Here is a 21,512-nt window from a genome sequence, read left to right on the forward strand (position 1 = left end):
GTCCAATACGGATAACTATGGAAGACTCACCTTTGACCTCACAGATAAATTTAAAGGAGAACTCAAAACCTTAATTCAACAAGGCATATCACATGGTTGGTTACCAAGTGAGATGGGAGTGTATCTAGTCCCAATGCACCCTGTCCTCCCTGTCATATATACGTTACCTAAAATCCACAAGGACTTGAAAAGACCCTCGGCATGCACAGGGTCATTAAATGAGAATATAGCTCAATACTAGATATCCTGTTGCAACCCTGCGTTTCATCCATCAGCAGCTATCTCAAAGATACCACTGACTTTTTGAATGTTATTCGGAGTGTTAACCTAAATACTGACAAACTGTTGTTGGTTAAGATGGATGTACAGAGTCTATACACTTGTATACCTCATAGCGAAGGGATAGAGGCTGTTAAACACCTGATTACAGACAATTCCAATTATGCTGGTCCACTGGTTGAATATACTTTGCAGTTACTAGATTTTATACTCAAAAAATTACTTCAAATTCGAGGTAGCGCCAGCCTATGCCAACACATTTGTGTATAATTTTGAACAGAGGCATATGTATGCCTATGACCAATTTAAAAAGTACGGCAGTTTCTACAGGCGCTATATAGATATTTTCTTTTTTTGGACTGGTACGCCTCAGCAATTGGAATTGTATGTGGAAAGCCTCAACAAACTTAACATGCCCATCAAACTCACACTGAACTAGAGCTCACAACTAATCAGTTTAGATGTACAAGTATACAAATCTCATGGGAATCTACATACACTGATATATACTAAAGTTACTGATAGAAATACGTTGCTACACTACACGAGTCACCACCCGAGGCATCTCCTGAACTCACTCCCCAAGTCTCAGATAAGAGTAGCTCGCATAGATAGTGATCCGAAACAAAAAGGAGGATCTACAAATAATGGGCAAGAAGTTCCTAGATAGGGGTTACCCACACATGCTGATCAAAAAAAGCATAGATTTTTCCAGGTCCTTAGACCGCGAGCAACTGTTAAAACATGGGGATGACCAGGTAGAAAATACAGGTGACTTGCATTATTTGAGCAAATTTAATCCGTACAGTGTTCATACCAAGAGGTCAGTGCTTAAACACTGGGAGATAGTGGTTAACTATGAAAACCTTGGCGAAAAAATCCCAAGCATGCCCAGGTTCAGCTACTCGAGGAACACCTTAGTCCCTCGGGCCCAGTGGCCAAGTACACACAATTACCAGCTGCACACTTCCTGACACCACGTCGTGGTGTGCATTAATGCACCGGGTGTGTGGTGTAACACCTTTATCTTGGGATCAGAGTTCAGGCACCCCAGAACGGGTAAGAAACACTATTAAGCACAGGATGACGTGCACTACTAGTATGTAATTAAATGCCCTTGTGGTCTCTTTTACTGTGGTAAAACTGTGTGACCACTTAAAGAATCAATATGCATAGGGCTAGTATCAGGGCAGCATTGGACCCCGATAGGAAAGTAGAATCTAACAGGACATTGCCCAGCAACCGGTTTCCAAGTCTCATCCTCATCCCTCTCTCTAGAATACGACAACTTGTTATCAACAAAGACCCCTAGATCCTTCTCATTTAAGGAAACTCCCAATTTAGTGTATAACTTGCATTTAAACATTGAACCTAATTTTCCAGTTTGCTGCCCAGTTTTCCAACTTAGACAAATCACTCCGCAAAGTGGCAGCATCCTGCATGGTACCTATAGTTCTGCACAATTTAGTATCATCTGCAAAAATAGAAACAGTACTTTCAATGCCCACCTCCAGGTCATTAATAAACAAGTGGAAAAGCAAGGGACCTAGTACAGAGCCCTGCGGTACTCCAACAACACTGGTCCAATTAGAAAATGTTCCATTTATCACCACTCTTAGCTAGTTCTCTATCCAGGTACAAATACTATGTTCCAGGCAAACATTCCTAAATTTAACCAGTAACCTTTGTGTGGCACTGTATCAAATGCTTTTGCAAAGTCTAAGTAAATCACATCCACTGAAGTCCAGTATCTTATCCTTTATTAACCCTTCAAAAAGATTGCCTTATAGCTTCTTTGCATGATTTATTGGCCTCCTTGTATCTTATAAATGATTCAGCTGTCCATGCTAACTTGAAAGCCTTAAAAGCACGCCTTTTGCTTTGCAACGACGTTCCTTGCTTACAAGTGGAATATACTGACAAGTATATTTATTAAGCAGCATTTTAAAGACTTCCCATTTTTGTTCTGTTTAACCCTGTGAAAAGCATTTCCCACTTAATATGTTGCAGAAATATATATCCAAGACATTGGATAAAAATGTGTACATACATATATACAACCAACAGAAAAGCACTCACAGGTCTTCGATAAAAAATAAATAAAAAAAGTTTTATTGCAAAGATGTAAGCCTAACGTTTCAGCCTCCTCCGAGGCCTTTCTCAAAGTGACAAATTGTTTGTGAGAATGCCCGAAATACAAGAATTGGCGGGAAACCAGACATAGGATATGACGTATTGACATCACCAAAACACAACTGTTAATTAAGTATCGTTAATGACATACAAAAAAATGAATATAAATGTATACCACATATGTAGCTTGTTAATCTCTAAATTTTCTACTGCTAAAATCACGGTCTTCTATACAATTTTTCAATGTATCACTTTGTTGACACTTATCGCATCATTATCACAGTGTTAAACATTGTTGCAAAGACATCTAACAATTGAGCGTGGTTGACAAGCCTGCTCTGGAGTTCTATCCTTCGTGTATGTAAATTAGTACTTCCAACTACAAAATGAATAAAGAACACTACCCACCAATGTATAGCTACAAATCCCTTTATATGTTCATTAAATAACTAAATCAGCACCGTACAAAAGCACGAGGGGTCGCCACTACCCCCTATGCACCCCACTATAGTGTGTGTTATACACTCTTCTAGTTTTAACCCCATGTGGGTGTAACTGTCTATTGTGGCTATTTCAATAAGCGGACAAACACAGACACCTTCCTGCTCTTCCGGGTGTCCGTAACTGCACAGCTGATGTGTGTATACAAATTAAATGTGTATCATGTTTGTGTAACGAACCCCTTTAACAGTGCAACAAATTCATATCATGGATTCCCTATATCATTTTATCACCCTAATTTAGGTGTCAAAAAAATCTTTAATTACTCTTCTATAGAATTCGACCCCATACAACTATGTGGATCTAAGTAATATATGCTAGCGTGATACTCATATGCCCCCAGTGGTAAAAATTACTTGGCCCATTGATATAAACATGTAAATCAACCCCACAGAATTATACCATATAGATAAACAAAAACCCAAAATATGACATTTAAATATGTGAAAAAAATGTAGAAATGTCTACTAAGTCCCAATATCATACATGGAGACAAAAAAGGAACACCAAGAGCCCCAATAGTGTAATATGTTTTTACAGGGAGTAATGGTAGAGTAAACAAGTTAATACTCACAAACCAGGGTTACCGATAGGCAACCACTGTATAGGCAGGTGGGGAGATTATCCTGACCCCACTCAGGAATAAAATGTCGCTCTCTGTAGAAGAAAAAGGGGATGATACCCCTCCACTCGGGGTGGACTCGATATAGTAGTAAGACAAAACAGAGGCGCCAAAAAAAATAGCTAAAAGCACTTAAAAACCCAATGGGGAATTCAGAGGAGGTAGTAATGAACTTACCTCCTCCAAGCAGACACCAACGAAAGTGGTAATTTTCAATAGTTTATTCACAAAACAGTATTGCAATAGTTTATTCACAAAACAGTATTGCAACGCGTTTCGCAGGCATTTCCTGCTTCATCAGGCAATATGGAACGGGAGCAAAAACAACTAAAAAAACCGAGACAGGCAAATTTGTAAAATATTATTGTATACAGCTGTTCGGATTGTGGGGAAGTGTGGATACTGAGTGATGCCCTTGGGCCAAGTATATGGGGGGGAAGGGGAAACAAGGGGAGGAGAAATAGTTCACAGCATGGGGAAACAAGTGCTGATGGACATGGGGGATAGGCTGCTAGTATATATTATCTAAATTGGAAACCAAGTATCTTGGTGGGAGACATAATAGGAGATACTATTTTATGTCTCCTATTATGTCCATCAGCACTTGTTTCCCCATGCTGTGAACTATTTCTCCTCCCCTTGTTTCCCCTTCCCCCCATATACTTGGCCCAAGGGCATCACTCAGTATCCACACTTCCCCACAATCCGAACAGCTGTATACAATAATATTTTACAAATTTGCCTGTCTGTTTTTTTAGTTGTTTTTGCTCCCGTTCCATATTGCCTGATGAAGCAGGAAATGCCTGCGAAACGCGTTGCAATACTGTTTTGTGAATAAACTATTATTGAAAATTACCACTTTCGTTGGTGTCTGCTTGGAGGAGGTAAGTTCATTACTACCTCCTCTGAATTACCCATTGGGTTTTTAAGTGCTTTTAGCTATTTTTATCCTTTTGGCACCTCTGTTTTGTCTTACTACCAATATCATACATGGTGTGCAGTTCCAGTCACTATCCGGGAGTTGTGGCCTCTGCTCATCTACTTCCATCCGCAACGGGTGTTAGAGGTCTAAGAAAAACCAAATATACAATCGCCCGTGGATTTAAACCGCTGCAAACAACAATCAGCAAAATAGTTGGAGAGGGTGCACTCAGATCCCTAAAGTTTTCTTAGATACTAATAACATACACCTCCGAGGATTTAATCACTTAGGGTTTAAAAGGTCAAATGACCACTTCATATTATTAAAGTTCTCCGTATGCAAACTATATAGTGGAGTCATCAAAATGCAAAGTTTTATTGAACCCTGTGAGTCGGTGGTTTCTAGCCACTATGCATCTGGCGTCTGCCGATGATCTACGTATATCGGGCATACTTACTCCTGCATTGCTCCGTGCACCCATGTGAAGATGTTGGACCGATGCGGTGAACATTCCCATTCCTCACAGCACGATTCTGTAGACCGTAATGGCCTATGGATGGTGGACTTATCTCGCTACAACATATGATTCCGGTGGAGGGAAGCACCATACAATTGTGTGAGTTTTGGATCGTTGCAGAGCTTATCTGCACTTTCCACAGTCTGTTTGGAATGCATCCAGATTGTTATTGCATTATCTGCACAAGGAGAATATTTAAAGTTTAAAGGGTGTAAAACTTTCCAATTTGATGACTCCACTATATAGTTCGCATACGGAGAACTTTAATACTATGAAGTGGTCATTTGACGTTAACCTTTTGCCTGCCAAGAACGTAGGTACTACGGTCTGGCAGGAATGGGACCAGAGTGCCAAGAACGTAGTACCTACGTTTTCTCCCCCAGCCTCCCTGTGCTGCGATCTGCACATGCTGGCTGTGATCCAGCGGTGTGATCGTGTTGCACACTCCCTAGGCGACATGCAATGGGACTTTAGTTAACCCTCCCCTGTCCCAATTGCCCCAGCGCCGACCCCCTTTACAAGTGCCGACCCCAGTAGTACCTTATGCAGGATCAGCGCATGTCAGCGCTGCTCCTGCGGTGAGATCCGCTTGCTGATCCCCTAGGCAACGAGCAGAGGCCTTCCTATTGACCCTCCTCCTCACCGATTGCCCCAGCGCCGACCCCACAGGACCGATCCTCCTCTTCACGATCGGCTCCAATCAGATCTGCGCCTGTCAGCCCCTGCAGTGATGACATCGGTCAGCGATCCCCTAGGCAACGAGCATGGAATCTTCTAGTTTCCCCTCCAACCAGATGCCCCAGCGCCGACCCCATGCTCCAGTCACATGATCACCACGTGTATCTGCTGGATATAAATACCTGCTACCCTCTGGAGCCGCCCCCTTTGGTCTCTGCTGCTGGATGTTTTTGGAGGAGCCTTCCTGCTACAGCTTGCGGTCCCCCAGTGTCCATTGTTGGCGAGATCTGCCTATTTGGTACTCTTTTGCACTCCCATTGTACACACTTACTATACACTTACTATACACACACACTTACTATACATTTTACCTAAATTGATTTTCTTTTAGCATTTATTCTTCTTTTGTTCCCCACTTTTGCATACACAAACATATACACAAACATACACACAGACACACCTATTACAAGTGTACACATACATACATTGTATTACTTTGCCTTTGTTTCCTCTCTACCTACTTCTTTTTTCTTTTTATTATATTCATTTTCTTGGTTTTATTGCTGTTGAGCTTGTTGAACTTACTTTTCATTACTGTGTTACTGTTATTTTGCAGTATTCTTATATTTATTTAATTTTCATTGATCTTATACCGTAGCATCTTCAGTTTGTGCTGCATTCCATTACTGTTGTTTACTTGTCCTTGATTGTTTCTTGTGTTTATTGGATTTTATAGTTCTGCATTGCCATATATTATTTTTTATCACAGTGTGACTAGTGATCAGGAATTCTGAACGCAAATCACACGGTGTAATCTGCCTTCTTGGTTTTATAGCATTTTTAGTGGTTTAGTGTATATTCGGTTTTTTGCTGCATTTCACTACTGTTTCTTACTTGTTGATTGTTCTTTCTTGTGTTTATTGAATTTTCTGTGTTGGCGTTCATTGCTGCTTATTATTTCTGCAACCTTATTTCACAGTGTGATTTGTTATAGGGTATTCTAAACGTAAATCACACGGTGTAATCTGCCTTCTTGTATTGGTTTCATAGCATTTTAGTGGTTTAGTGTATATTTGGTTTTGTGCTGCATTACACTACTGTGATCTTTTGCCGTAGCATTTTCAGTTTTGTGCTGCATTCCAGTAGGGTTTCTTACTTATCCTTGATTGTTTGTTTCTTGTGTTTATTGGATTTTATAGTTCTGCATTGCCATATATTATTTTTTATCACAGTGTGACTAGTGATCTGGAATTCTGAACCCAAATCTCACGGTGTGATCTGCTTTCTTGGTTTTATAGCATTTTTAGTGGTTTAGTGTATATTCGGTTTTGTGCTGCATTTCACTACTGTTTCTTACTTGTTGATTGTTCTTTCTTGTGTTTATTGAATTTTGTGTTGGCGTTCATTGCTGCTTATTATTTCTGCAACCTTATTTCACAGTGTGATTTGTTAAAGGAGAAGGAAAGCTACGGAGGCATTTTATTGCCAATAGATTAGCTGCAATAGTGCAAACTAGAATGCTATATTTATTCTGCAGAATGCTTTACCATACCTGAGTAAAAAGCTCTAGAAGCTCTCTGTTTGTTTAGGATAGGAGCTGCAATATTAATGTGGTGTGACATCACTTCCTGCCTGAGTCTCTCCCTGCTCTGGGCTCAGATTACAGTAGAGAAGGGAGGGGAGGGGGAAGAGGAGCAAACTGAGCATGCTCTCGCCCAGGGCAATGAGGTTTAAGCTGAAGGCAGGAAGTCTGATACAGAAGCCCATGTGTACACAATAGAAGGAAAGAAATGCAGTGTTTCTTTTGACAGGGGACTCAGAGCAGCACTACTTTGGGGGTTTACTGGTATATTTAGATGGACCTTTCTGATAAGGCTTATTTAGTTTTTACCTTTCCTTCTCCTTTAAAGGGTATTCTAAACGTAAATCACAGTGTAGTCTGCCTTCTTGTATTGGTTTCATAGCATTTTTAGTGGTTTTGTGTATATTTGGTTTTTGTGATCTTTTGCCGTAGCATTTTCAGTTTTGTGCTGCATTCCATTAGGGTTTCTTACTTATCCTTGATTGTTTGTTTCTTGTGTTTATTGGATTTTATAGTTCTGCATTGCCATATTTTTTTATCACAGTGTGACTATATAATCACTTGTGTTGATATTAGGTTGAATTTGAGTGGTGTTTTATTGTCTTGTGAGTAAGAGTGAAGCTTTTTTCAGAAGGCTCAAGGGGTTAGGCTCTGGTGTGTGCCAGATTGTTGGCTCTTTTGGCAGGTGCATAGGGCTAACATACTTTTTCAATTCATCAATAGTGCAAGGGTTTTGGCTCATAGGTTTTGTTTATCTTAATTTTTTTTCTACCTTTGCAAGCGCTGCAGTAGTTTTACTAGAAGTAATTTCTCTTTTTCTGGCTACAGGTCATACTGTGAAATCACTTGATTTTTTTCTTTTTGTCCCTCTGATTGTGAGCTTTTTTGAATAGGGTATATATAGAGTCTGTATATATTTTGTTGGCAGCATGGCCAAAAGGTTTTATTCGGTCGAAGAGGCTGCTGGCTCTGTGCATGGCATCTAGCTCAGAGGAGTTTAGCGACTGATTCTGAGTATGTGCCCCCTGCATCAGATAGTGAGTCCTCTACGGATGAGTCACCGGGTGGGAGTAGCAGCACTGTTACTGCCCTTGAGGAGCCCATGGAGCTTGAGCAGGATGTGGATGATCAGGTTGATCAAGGTGTTGAGGAAGAGGAAGAGGGCAATAGGGCTAATGCTGCAACTGGAGGAGAGCCTGCGTGGGGGCCTCCTGGTAATTTTTCCCCTGAAATTCCCCCTTTTACTGCAGTCTCAGGTGTAAAGGTGGACACTAGAAATTTTGAACCCATTGATTTTTTTCAATTATTTTTGACTGAGGCCATCCTACAGGATATGGTCCTCTATACAAATTTGTATGCCGAGCAATATATTGCCCAAAATCCCCTACCCAGATATGCTCGAGCACACGCGTGGCATCCCACAGATGTTAACGAGATGAAGAGGTTTGTGGGCCTCACTTTAGCCATGGGTCTCGTTAAAGCAAATACTTTGGAGTCCTACTGGGATACCACTACTGTGATGTCTATCCCTGTTTTTTCAGCCACAATGCCTAGAAACCGGTATCCGCTACTGCTCCGGTTTCTTCATTTTAACAATAATGCCACTGCTGTACCCCCTAATGAGCCGGGACATGACAGGCTACATAAATTGAGGCCCCTTATAGATAGCCTGTCAGAGCGATTTCGATAAGTGTACACCCCCTCCAAAAACATTTGTATAGATGAATCACTTCTCTTCAAAGGGCGCCTAAAATTCCGGCAGTACATCCCTAGCAAACGTGCCCGCTATGGGATCAAATTTTATAAGCTCTGTGAAAGCAGCTCGGGGTACACCAGCTATTTTTTGATTTACGAGGGCAAGGACTCCCAATTAGACCCCCCTGGTTGTCCCCTTGACCTGACTGTCAGTGGCAAAATTGTCTGGGAGCTCATCACTCCACTTCTGGGCCAAGGTTACCACTTATATGTGGATAACTTTTATACAAGCATCCTTTTATTTAGAACCCTTTATTGTTTAGACACCCCAGCCTGTGGCACAATAAATCGCAACCGCAAAGGATTGCCCAAGGATCTTGTAAACAAAAAACTGAGTCGTGGAGAAATTTATGCCCTGAGACAGGATGAGCTCCTTGCCATCAAATACAGCGACACGAAAAATGTATTCATGCTGACGACAATCCACGACACGTCAGTAATTGCTGAACAGAGAGCAGGTAGGCCCCCTAAAAACAAACCCCTCTGTAGCAAGGAATACAGCAAGTACATGGGTGGTGTTGATAGAACTGATCAACTCCAACATTATTACAATGCCACCCGAAAAACAAAGGCCTGGTACAAGAAAGTTGGTATATATTTGATACAAATGGCCCTTCAAAATTCATACATTGTTTATAAGGCAGCAGTACCAGGCCCAAAATTATCCTATTATAAATACCAGTTGCAGATACTCCCTGCCCTGTTTGGTGGCATTCCAGAGATGCATGCAAGTGACAATGTGGCCCGATTGATGGGGAAGCATTTTATTGACACGCTTCCACCCACTCCTGGCAAGCGATTCGCCCAAAAAGCTTGCAAAGTGTGCCGCAAAAGGGGCATCAGACGAGATACACTGTACTATTGCCCAAAGTGCCCTCGCAACCCTGGGTTATGTTTCAAACCATGTTTTGAAATATACCATACGCAGCTACACTATTGAATGATAAATTGTTGTGTGTACTGATTGGCTATACTTTATGACAAGAATTGGTATCCCCTTTGCAAAATTAATATTGCATACATCTGGTTTATATGTGTTCAGGGCAATTATATAACTTTTCTGTTGTGTTTAGTTTGGTATTTATTTCCCCGCTGCATTGGGAGGTGTAGTTATTTGAGGTGTAGGTGAAGGAGAAGGGCGCCTAAAATATGTGGTGCGTGATGACTCCATGAGATAATTTCATCTTGCCTGCTGATGATTCATCTCTCTGATGCCACAACATTTTTTTACTGACACCTCAAACTAATTTCAGTGCATTTACTAAGCCTGTATTTCTGGGCCAAATTTTCAAGTTTTTTTAGTATATTAGTTCTGTCTAGAATTTGTTAGAAAGGGCTTCAGTTTTCTTTGGAAAGTGATCTTGGCACATGGAGATAATCTGCATTTCAAACATTTCAAACATTTAGGCTAGGATTATACGAACAACAACGCATGCAACTCGTCACATGCAACAAAAAAAGGTAAGAGATAGAATTGTCGCATGGTGTTGCAGTGTTGATCTGACGCGACACTACTGTCGGATGCAGACGCTGCGCACTGCGTCTGCATCCGTCGTGTCGCGTCGGATCAATGGTGCGACACTTCTATCTATCTCTTACCTTATTTTTGTCGCTTGCAACAAATCACATGCATTTTTTGGCAGTGCGTGGGATCGCGCCGGAATCGTTAGTGTTGTCCTAGCCTAAGTCTAGATTTAGGTTTTAGGATCAGCTTCCTCTATAGCCACTTTACTCTTTTGTTTACCAGTTTGTTATACCAGTTTGTTATACCACTTTTGGAGACACAGGATACTTTCTCTGAAAACTTAATAGCTCAGCTTTCAATGCATTTACGGAGGATATTTTTTATTTTTGTGAGATATATATTTGTAATTAGTATAGGCACTCAGGTTTTTGTAGAATTTTGGTTGTTACAGCTATTCATACAGTTTGTGTGCTCGTGCCACAAATTAAAATATTTATGCTGTGGTGGTATGGCGTATTGAGGTGGGTTGATTTGGGGTGTTGCTGACTATTTGGTGGCAAATTATATTTTCCATAAATGTACAGTTTTTTCATTTAATGTTCTAACAGTAACCTCCCCCCAAAAAACAAAGAAATAGAGTACAGATGAAATGAAAGGGTCCAAAGAAGCTCAGCTAAACTTATAAAGAAAGGTAAGTAGAATATTCAGTAAGTTTTTATTACTTGTCTTTGGGGAATTGGAGCAAAATCTAATGTTGAATCTTTTTTTTTTTCTCCTGTTTCCTTAGGAAATGTGCATTTCTGTAAAGAATAGGCTCCAGAATATTACATATACAAAGGCAAGGACAGCACTTCTCTAAAGCTGAAGGTGTGTATGTTCAGTACTTATACAATTTGTGGGGTATTTCACAGGTACAGGGGGAAAATCCGCAAGGTGTGATTTTAGAGCACAGCCTCAAATTTACCTATTGCCCCAGTTTTTGAATGTTTGGCGGCTGCATCTTTAGGTACACCAATATATGTGGGGTATCTTTTTGTTCAGGAGAAGTTGAAGACAGAACTTTAGTAGGTTTTTTAGTTGTCATGGCAATTTTGGGGAGAAATATAATTTTAGACCCTTTTTCTCTTTTTTTCAGGTCAAAACAAATTTCTACGGAGAACTGCGCCCACATATCTGCAAGTAGGAAAGCAAGGATAGTGTTGCCCCAAACTTTCCAACTGAAATTGCGCTTGTGTTTGCAGGTCGCGTCTTTAGGTGCACCCATACATGCAGGGTATCATTTTGTTCAGAAGTTGGAGGTTGATACTTAGCAGGTTTTTTTTTTAGTTGTCATTGCAATTTTTGGAGAAATCTAACTGGAACTTATATTTTCTTTATTTTAGATCAAACTACAAGTTTCTACGGAGAACCGTGCCCACAGATTTGCATGTAGGAAAGGAAGGATGGCACCACTGAATAGCTGCAGGTGTGCACTTTCAAGCAATATATAGTTTGTGGGGGGTATTTCACAGGTAAAGGGGTGTTTTGACTGAAGAACTGCAAGGTGTGCACCTATAGCGCGGCCCCAAACTTTCCAGCTGAAATTGCTCGTGTACTGACCCTGTTTTGGGGTGTTTGGAGGCCGCGTCTTTAGGTGCACCCATGCATGCAGGGTATCATTTTGTTCAGGAGAAGTTGGAGATTGATACTTGGTAGGTTTTTTGTAGTTGTCATGGCAATTTCCGGGAGAAATCTTAACTTTGGAACTTTTTTTTTCTTTATTTCAGGTCAAACAACAATATTCTACGGAGAACTGCACCCACAAATCTGCATGCAGGAAAGAAAGGATGGCGCCACTGACTAGCTGCAGGTGTGCACTTTCAAGCAATATATAGTTTGTGGGGGGTATTTCACAGGTAAAGGGGTGTTTTGACTGAAGAACTGCAAGGTGTGCACCTATAGCGCGGCTCCAAACTTTCCAGCTGAAATTGCTTTTGTGTATTGACCCTGTTTTGGGGTGTTTGGAGGCCAAATCCTAAATAAATGTAATGAGTGCAAAATGTCCAAAAACTGCTTGGCAGTAGATGTTCGCATATAGGACAAAGTGGCTGGCAGGGAAAAGGTTAAACCCTAAGTGATTAAATCCTCGAAGGTGTATGTTATTAATATCTAAGAAAACTTTAGGGATCTGAATGCACCCTCTCCAACTATTTTGCCGATTGTTGTCTGCAGCGGTTTAAATCCACAGGTGATTGTATATTTGTTTTTTCTTAGACCTCTAACACCCGTTGTGGATGAAAGTAGATGAGCGGAGGCCACAACTCCCGGATAGTGACTGGAACTGCACACCATGTATGATATTGGGACTTAGTAGACATTTCTACATTTTTTCACTTTATTTAAATGTCATATTTTGGGTTTGTGTTTTTTATCTATATGGTATAATTCTGTGGGGTTGATTTACACGTTTATATTAATGGGCCAAGTAATTTTTACCACTGGGGGCATATGAGTATCACGCTAGTTATATTAATTAAATCCACATAGTTGTATGGTGTCGAATTCTATAGAAGAAGAGTAAAGATTTTTTTGACACCTAAATTAGGGTGATAAAATGATATAGGGAATCCATGATATGAATTTGTTGCACTGTTAAAGGGGTTCGTTACACAAACATGATACACATTTAATTTGTATACACACACACACATCAGCTGTGCAGTTGCAGACACCCGGAAGAGCAGGAAGGTGTCAAGTGTTTGTCCGCTTATTGAAATAGCCACATGGGGTTAAAACTAGAAGAGTGTATAACACACACTATAGTGGGGTGCATAGGGGGTGTGGCGACCCCTCGTGCTTTTGTACGGTGCTAATGTAGTTATTTAATGACATATACAGGGATTTGTAGCTACACATTGGTGGGTAGTGTTTTTTTATTCATTTTGTATTTGGAAGTACTAATATACATACACGAAGGATAGAACTCCAGAGCAGGCTTGTCAACTACGCTCAATTGTTAGATGTCTTTGCAACAATGTTTAACACTGTGATAATGATGCGATAAGTGTCAACAAAGTGATACATTGAAAAATTGTTATAGAAGACCGTGATTTTAGCAGTAGAATCATATTGTTTAAATTTAGAGGTGATTAACAGAAGCTACATATGTGCTATGTATTTTTTATTAATTTTTTTGTATGTCATTAACGATACTTAACAGTTGGGTTTTGGTGATGTTGTCAATAAGTCATATCCTATATGTCTGGTTTCCCGCCAATTCTTGTATTTAGGGCATTCTTACAAACAATTTGTTACTTTGAGAAAGGCCTCGGAGGAGGCTGAAACGTTAGGTTTACATCTTTGCAACAAAACTTTTTTATTTTTTTATCTAAGACCTGTGAGTGCGGATCTTTTCTGTTGGTTGTATATCGAAAAATTTGGATACTGCACCCAGGCAATTTATACTATTTATCGTGAGTGCTGGCTTTTTCGTGGAAAATATATATAGACCAGCTTGGTGGCCAGGAGCATGTGTGGTGAAGCCAAGCCAGGGTGCTATGAATAGGACATCAAGCAGCCAAAGATTGTGGCTGCTAAACAACCTGCTGCATTGTATTAATAGACATGAGCTAGTAATAGTGTGTGAACAAGATGAGGAAAAGTCTCAGCAGACAGCCTAACTTACAGAAATGCTTAACATTCCCTCATCAACTCAAATATTAGAAACAAAGGGTTTTCCCTCTGTGAAAACTAAATAGCCACTGGCACTCTGTAATCTTTACAGCAAGAAAGGCAGTCAGACCACAGCACCACTCACTGCTGATTGACTTGCCCAGAGAACTTGAAGCCTTTTACATCTGGGCATCTAGTATTTACTCGTTAAACTTTGTATGTATTAGATTAAGAACTTGCAGATTAATTTTCAGGCACAAGATTTTGTTAACTGTGCTTTTGGCAAGAAATTAGGTTTGAATCAGTTTTATTTTTTTTAAGTTTCCAAAAATGCCAAATTTGTTGAAAATTGGATCCAGTATATGGGCTCCTTGAGTTAGTGCATGAGCTCAGTGAATCATAACCCTGGGAGAAGACATTACTACTAGTGATGTGCAGGTCTGGTATAATTCGACCAAGCTCTCCCTCCACCCGCGCCAGACCTCCGGGTTTCTTTTATAGACCGGCGCCATCCCACCACCGCCGATGTCTCTATATGAGATGATATACCGTATATACTCGCGTATAAGCAGAGTTTTTCAGCACCCAAAATGTGCTGAAAAACTCAAACTCGGCTTATACGCGGGTCATACCTCCTTCCGCGGCCCCAGCAGGACTGACTGTGTCGCCGCCCGGAGCAGGTCCAGGAGCTCCGGGCGGCGCGTCCTTCCCTGCCGGCGTTCGCTCCCAAAATGGCGGCGCCCATGGCCGCCACGTGGTGGCCATGGGCGCCTAGGCTTATACACAGGCGGCGACACAGTCAGTCACAGACAGTCCTGCTGGGGCCGGGTCACGTTTTACTGTGACAGAGGGAAGAGCAGCAGACGTGAGGGCCGGGGTGGGGAGAGCGACAGATGGGGGGGAAGTGGCAGAGGGAAGCAAACATGAAATAGGAGTAGACAGAGGACCCTTTAACAGGTACCTGCCCAGTGTCCACCAATTGTTGCGGCCGGGTCACATTCACATTTTGAAATCTGACATGGGGCCCCTAGGCTTATACACGAGTCAATAAATTTTTCCAGTTTTCTTAGGTAAATTAGGTACCTCGGCTTATACACGGGTCGGCTTATACACGAGTATATACGGTAGTATTTGAGCAAGAGGAAACTACTCTTAAGGCATTAACAGAACCAGCCATCAAAAAATCATTCAGCAGTGCATTCCACAACCTCACTGCTGCTTTAAATTAAAGTTCTGTTTCCAAGGGGTGGCCTCCAATGTTCTGATGCTTTTTAAGGCGAGTCCTTAATATATAAAAGAGATTTTAGATATAGATTAGATATAGATTAGATATAGATTAGATATAGATTAGATATAGATTAGATATAGATTAGATATAGATTAGATATAGATTAGATATAGATTAGATATAGATTAGATATAGATTAGATATAGATTAGATATAGATTAGATATAGATTAGATATAGATTAGATATAGATTAGATATAGATTAGATATAGATTAGATATAGATTAGATATAGATTAGATATAGATTAGATATAGATTAGATATAGATTAGATATAGATTAGATATAGATTAGATATAGATTAGATATAGATTAGATATAGATTAGATATAGATTAGATATAGATTAGATATAGATTAGATATAGATTAGATATAGATTAGATATAGATTAGATATAGATTAGATATAGATAATTAGATTAGATATAGATTAGATATAGATTAGATATAGATTAGATATAGATTAGATATAGATTAGATATAGATTAGATATAGATTAGATATAGATTAGATATAGATTAGATATAGATTAGATATAGATTAGATATAGATTAGATATAGATTAGATATAGATTAGATATAGATTAGATATAGATTAGATATAGATTAGATATAGATTAGATATAGATTAGATATAGATTAGATATAGATTAGATATAGATTAGATATAGATTAGATATAGATTAGATATAGATTAGATATAGATTAGATATAGATTAGATATAGATTAGATATAGATTAGATATAGATTAGATATAGATTAGATATAGATTAGATATAGATTAGATATAGATTAGATATAGATTAGATATAGATTAGATATAGATTAGATATAGATTAGATATAGATTAGATATAGATTAGATATAGATTAGATATAGATTAGATATAGATTAGATATAGATTAGATATAGATTAGATATAGATTAGATATAGATTAGATATAGATTAGATATAGATTAGATATAGATTAGATATAGATTAGATATAGATTAGATATAGATTAGATATAGATTAGATATAGATTAGATATAGATTAGATATAGATTAGATATAGATTAGATATAGATTAGATATAGATTAGATATAGATTAGATATAGATTAGATATAGATTAGATATAGATTAGATATAGATTAGATATAGATTAGATATAGATTAGATATAGATTAGATATAGATTAGATATAGATTAGATATAGATTAGATATAGATTAGATATAGATTAGATATAGATTAGATATAGATTAGATATAGATTAGATATAGATTAGATATAGATTAGATATAGATTAGATATAGATTAGATATAGATTAGATATAGATTAGATATAGATTAGATATAGATTAGATATAGATTAGATATAGATTAGATATAGATTAGATATAGATTAGATATAGATATATATTGATTATAAATGAGCTGGACAGAGTGCAAAAAAAAAAAAAAAATTTATTGGAATGGATTATGAGGGTAGATTTCATGGTTGGGGTTGTTTTGAGGGGGGGGAATAATTTTACTTTACAAGTACATTAGAGGGCAATTAGCAGGATATCTATTCCACAACATTGATTAAACCAGAGGCCACCCTGTTATACTAGAAGAAAATAATCTTTATTTGAAGCAACATAGGTTGTTATTTACAGAGGACAGTAAGGTTGTGGAATGCTTAATGTAAAAAGGCTGGAGTGTGTGTCTAAAATAGAATCCAACTGAGCCTTCAGCTGAGGGAGTGGATTCAAACCGTGATATAGTTGAGTAGGCATTCAAGATCATTCCGCCACACAGAAGTAATAAAAATCCAGTTTATTAGGTTCTACCAAGGCAAGGCCTTGTGCATTTTGTATCTCAGCAGATACTTATCATAGGATATACACTGTACAGCATATTTAAAGGTGTTGACCTTTTTTCACTGCTACCCAAAAAACAAAAGCATGATTTTCCCATAATGGTGTACCTATTTTGCCAGCTGTATAGTTTAAAACAAACCCGAAAAGCTACAGTTCTCACATAGGAGAAAGTTCTCAAAGGGGCAGGGCAACTATTCTGCAGTCATGTGGGAGCATCAAAGACTTACATTTTTCCCCTTACTAGCCTCCAATTAGCTAGCAGAAAAAACTAATTCGCTATACATCTTGTAGTTTGACTGATCATAATAGAACACTTAACTCAGCCTAGCGCAGAGATGGTATGCAAGAGTTAATTTGTCCTGCTTGTCTAAGCAGCATGTTCACCCCATGGAGGAGGCGAAACAGAAGTAATTTGTGCAGGAAAGCAGTTCTATTAAACAACATTTGAATGTACTCCCTCCCACATGTGTGGCAGAACACAGCACCCTGTCCAGTTCTTTCCTTATCAGATTGTTTGAAGTCACTTGGCTCATAAAATGCTTTGACTTCACCTTCGCTCCACCTCCCTCTCCCAGCATTTGTGACAGGAGACCGTAGGATGAGCAGGAATCTGCACACAAAGTGCTTGAAGCAGCTGGTGCCCACAGTAGAGTTTTTTCTGCAGAAGTGTGGTACGGCCATGTGGGCAATCTTTGCCCCCTTCTTTTGCCAATTTATATATGGGGCAGTGGGAAGGCTTATCTATATCATGACAATAACCCGTTAAGTGAACAGTGTCTTATGGCCGCTATATAGATGACCTTATTATAGGGTGGTCTGGATACATTGCACAGTTAATTAGGTATTTCAATAATCCTTGTGGATTCACTCCATTCACACCACTTCTATATTCCAACAGGCTAATTTAAGGCTAAGACTATGTTCTAAATAATGAATTTGTAAAGTCTTGTGCTTAGGGATAGACTACATACGTGGCTGTCCTAGGTCTTTGCTGACCCTCACCTTCTATAGAACTGTCGATACTGTTTACCAAATACAAAAATCAACCAGTTAATAGTCAACCAAGCACAACGAGGACGTCACCAACACATTGTAAGCCCAATCCTGTATTATGTGTGCTCACTCAGTCAACAACATGGTGAGTGAAAATTAAGATAATCTAACCATTTTAAAAACAGAGCACATATTGGATAGAGTCTTTAAGGATCATAGTTTTGTTACCAGAAAGCCCAGGTCCCTCTGATCTGCTTTACCAATTTTGGCCCACAATTTGTGGGGCAGACAAGGCACACCTTTAAAGAAAGGATGCATGAACACATTATCAAAAACACCAGAGATAAATGTGGCTAAACACACGTTGCAATAATAATTTGGATTTTTTTCAATGTACAAGGAATAGAGAGAGTATCCTTCAAATAAGGCTAGGGGAGATCTGAATTTAAAAAAAAATTGCATAGATAAACAAAATGGATCTATACTGTAACAACCAGATTCCCTTTAGGTATGAACAGGGGGATGATGTGACTTGCTATTTTTTTTTTATTTGATTCAGTTTCCTGTGTATGTATATAATTAAGATGTTTTTTCCTATAAAGTTTTGCATGTTCTAGAGTCCTCCCTACAAATGGGGAGCAGCAAGATGGCGCCTACACAGCTTTCCCTCTTATGTGATTTGAGTTGCTAATCATGCCCAGGCACCATTGTGGTAGCTCCTTTAAATATGCTGTACAATGTATGTTTATGTAGCCTATAATCAAGTATCTGCTGATCTAAAACACGCAAGGCCTTGTCTTAATAGAACCTAATAAATACACTGGATTTTTTATATGTTTGAGTAGAACAACGGTCTTTTGAGTGACTTGAAAGGGGCCCCCATGGGACCTGTTAAGGGAGTTTGCTTTTTAATCTGAGCTGCATGCTGAGGATCAATTGCAAACAGTTAATACCCATGTGCCCCTTAAGTCACCGATTGGTTACTGTCTGGTAACAAAAAAGGGCCGGCCCCTGGGATCGTAAGATTCACTGAGAACTCAAACATACCAACAAACCAAACTTTAGGTCACGAGCCAATTGACAGTTTTGTCTTTTGCTTCAACACTTCTTCCTGTTAGAGCTGCAGCATTTCTGGTCAGGTGATCTGAGGCAGCACACACACCATCACAAAATGATGGCTCAAGGCAAAAGATGTAAAAGGGCAAGATTTACTTAGAGACCAGTTTGGTAAGATTCTTTAATATGCCACTTAATATGATGTAAACTATCGGTTGCTGAAGTGTTCATTTTGGGGGTATAGCTTTCCTTTAACAAAGTCCAAGTAGATTACATCCACTGCCATCCCATAGTCTAGGTCCCTGCACACCTCCTTAAAAAAAGGCAATTAAAGTAGTCAGGCGAGATATTACACAAAACCATGCTGCCACAAACTCAGTATTTTGATGTTAAATGAAGTCCAGTATCTCATCCCTTAACACAACTTTGAAGAGTTTTTCTACTACAGAACTAAGTAGCCTGTATTTTTGAGGCAGAGAATGGGATCCTTTTTGAATAGCGGATCCACATCAGCAATTCGCCTCTCGTTACCATGTCAGACCTCAATGAATTCGGAAAAAATAGAGGTTTTGCAATCACAGAGCAGAGCTTGTTTAGTACCTTGGAATGAATACCATCCAGTCAGACCTTTGCTTATGAATACACGTTGGAATCTCTTAAATTACCTCTATTGTGAACCATGCATCATTTTTTGTATTACTAGAATTGAGTATTAAGAAGGAAACCTTTATTAGCTGGTTCCTCAGTTGTGTAGACAGACCAAAAAAAAAAAATAAAAAGTTCTGAATCTTTTCCCCAGTTCTCAACCTGGTGATCCACAAGAAAAAAATCCTAAATATCAATGCCAGAGTTCCACTTAATGGTTTGGTAATCATTTGTACAATGGGCATAACATTTCCTGGCATTTAGAGATGCCAAAATGAAGTTGGAGTACACCAATTGTCCAGAAGTCTCTTCAGCTGATGAATGAAAATATTTACTGCATTTTTGAGGGGTAACCCATATATTTTTGGAAAAAGCACATTCAGTAGACTACAAAATGGGTAACCATGTCTTTATAGGTCAAACTACAGAGTCCCAATGCTTCCCCAAAATTGGCATAAAAATTCACCTCGAAGATACTTTCTAGCATTTTATCCCCCACATAGCATTGTGTACCAAGAAAAATCCACCTTATTATGAATGCCAAGGGTTCACTGAACAGTTTGATGCCCATTGTGCAGAGCAGACCACAAAATGAAGTAAACATTCTGAAAAATCCAAAAATTGGTAAATAAGTCTTTCTACAGCAAACTACCCAACAGCAAGGTTAAATAGTTACATTTTATAAAAAACCCAACGCTTTTCACCATTATATAGCCCAGATTTCTTAAGATAATACCATCACCATCCTAAATAAGCACACCAGGCATCTACTGAATACTTTGATGATAGAGAACCCCAAATGAAAAAAAATTGAGCATATGTATTTTCAGGTCAGACACGCTGGCTGCTGCAATACAAGCACCTAGTATATGTATTCTGTGCCATAAGACCCCATAAACATAGGGAGACTGTAGAAAGCTGTTTTACAAAAGCACATTTGGACAAATCAAAAATGGGTAAATGTATTTTTTACAACCAACTACCAAGCTTCTAACAGTATACTGCAGAATACCTCAAAGTCCAATCTCCAGTTGTCATATTTTATCACTTGCCTAAAATCCATAAACCTGAACGCCTCCATTGGGCAGACCAATCATTGCTGTATGGCAGGGGTGTCCAAACTACGGCCCGCGGGCCAAATGCGGGCCGATATCCATTTTATATTGGCCCGCAGCGTGCAAAAATCCCACCCCCCTCAGCATCTATAAGAAAAAAAGTTTCCTACCACGTGTCATTGGGGGACGGAACCTACAGTGTTTCAGTGTAGACTCGAGGAAGCTTGTCCTAAACTCCGCCCTCCCCTCCCCGTGACTGGAGTTTAGTTTAGTGTAGTGCGGGAAGGGAGGGGGGCAGTAAACAACTGAAAGCATGGCTCCATTCCCCTTCTACACTGCTGCCTTACCTGGCCTGGATTTCGTGCATCTGATGAACTGTGAGTAACTGCTCGGTGCTTGGATTGGGGTAGGGGTGGATTTAGTGAGGCTGCAGCTGGGCAAGGGAGTCCATTACAGATCTAGTGTGTGACTGTGTGTGTGTGACTGTGTGACTGTCTGTATGTGTGTGTCTCTGTATGTGTGT

General features: G+C 39.3%; 1 protein-coding gene and 1 long non-coding RNA gene across 5 annotated transcripts in view; one reads left to right on the top strand and one right to left on the bottom strand.

The window, feature by feature from the left end:
- The window catches only part of uhrf1.S (ubiquitin-like with PHD and ring finger domains 1 S homeolog), a 151,492-nt gene that overhangs the window by 99,719 nt on the left and 30,261 nt on the right, over positions 1-21,512 (bottom strand). The window contains exon 1 of one of the 3 annotated variants that reach the window (XM_041574997.1): positions 4,915-4,989. Within the exon in view, the coding sequence (XP_041430931.1) occupies positions 4,915-4,974 (60 nt within the window). The 5' untranslated portion in view covers positions 4,975-4,989. 3 annotated transcript variants of the gene reach the window in all.
- LOC121399344 lies at positions 5,862-13,085 on the top strand. Of its 2 annotated transcripts, none has more exons than XR_005964933.1 (7): positions 5,862-5,950; positions 11,063-11,145; positions 11,242-11,321; positions 11,590-11,727; positions 11,837-11,919; positions 12,221-12,303; positions 12,708-13,085. It is a non-coding gene; the product is annotated as an uncharacterized LOC121399344 (long non-coding RNA). The 2 variants fall into 2 exon arrangements; XR_005964934.1 differs by having other exon boundaries at positions 11,590-11,633.

This window comes from Xenopus laevis, chromosome 1S (genome assembly GCF_017654675.1).
Source record: "Xenopus laevis strain J_2021 chromosome 1S, Xenopus_laevis_v10.1, whole genome shotgun sequence".
NCBI classification, from domain to species: domain Eukaryota; kingdom Metazoa; phylum Chordata; class Amphibia; order Anura; family Pipidae; genus Xenopus; species Xenopus laevis.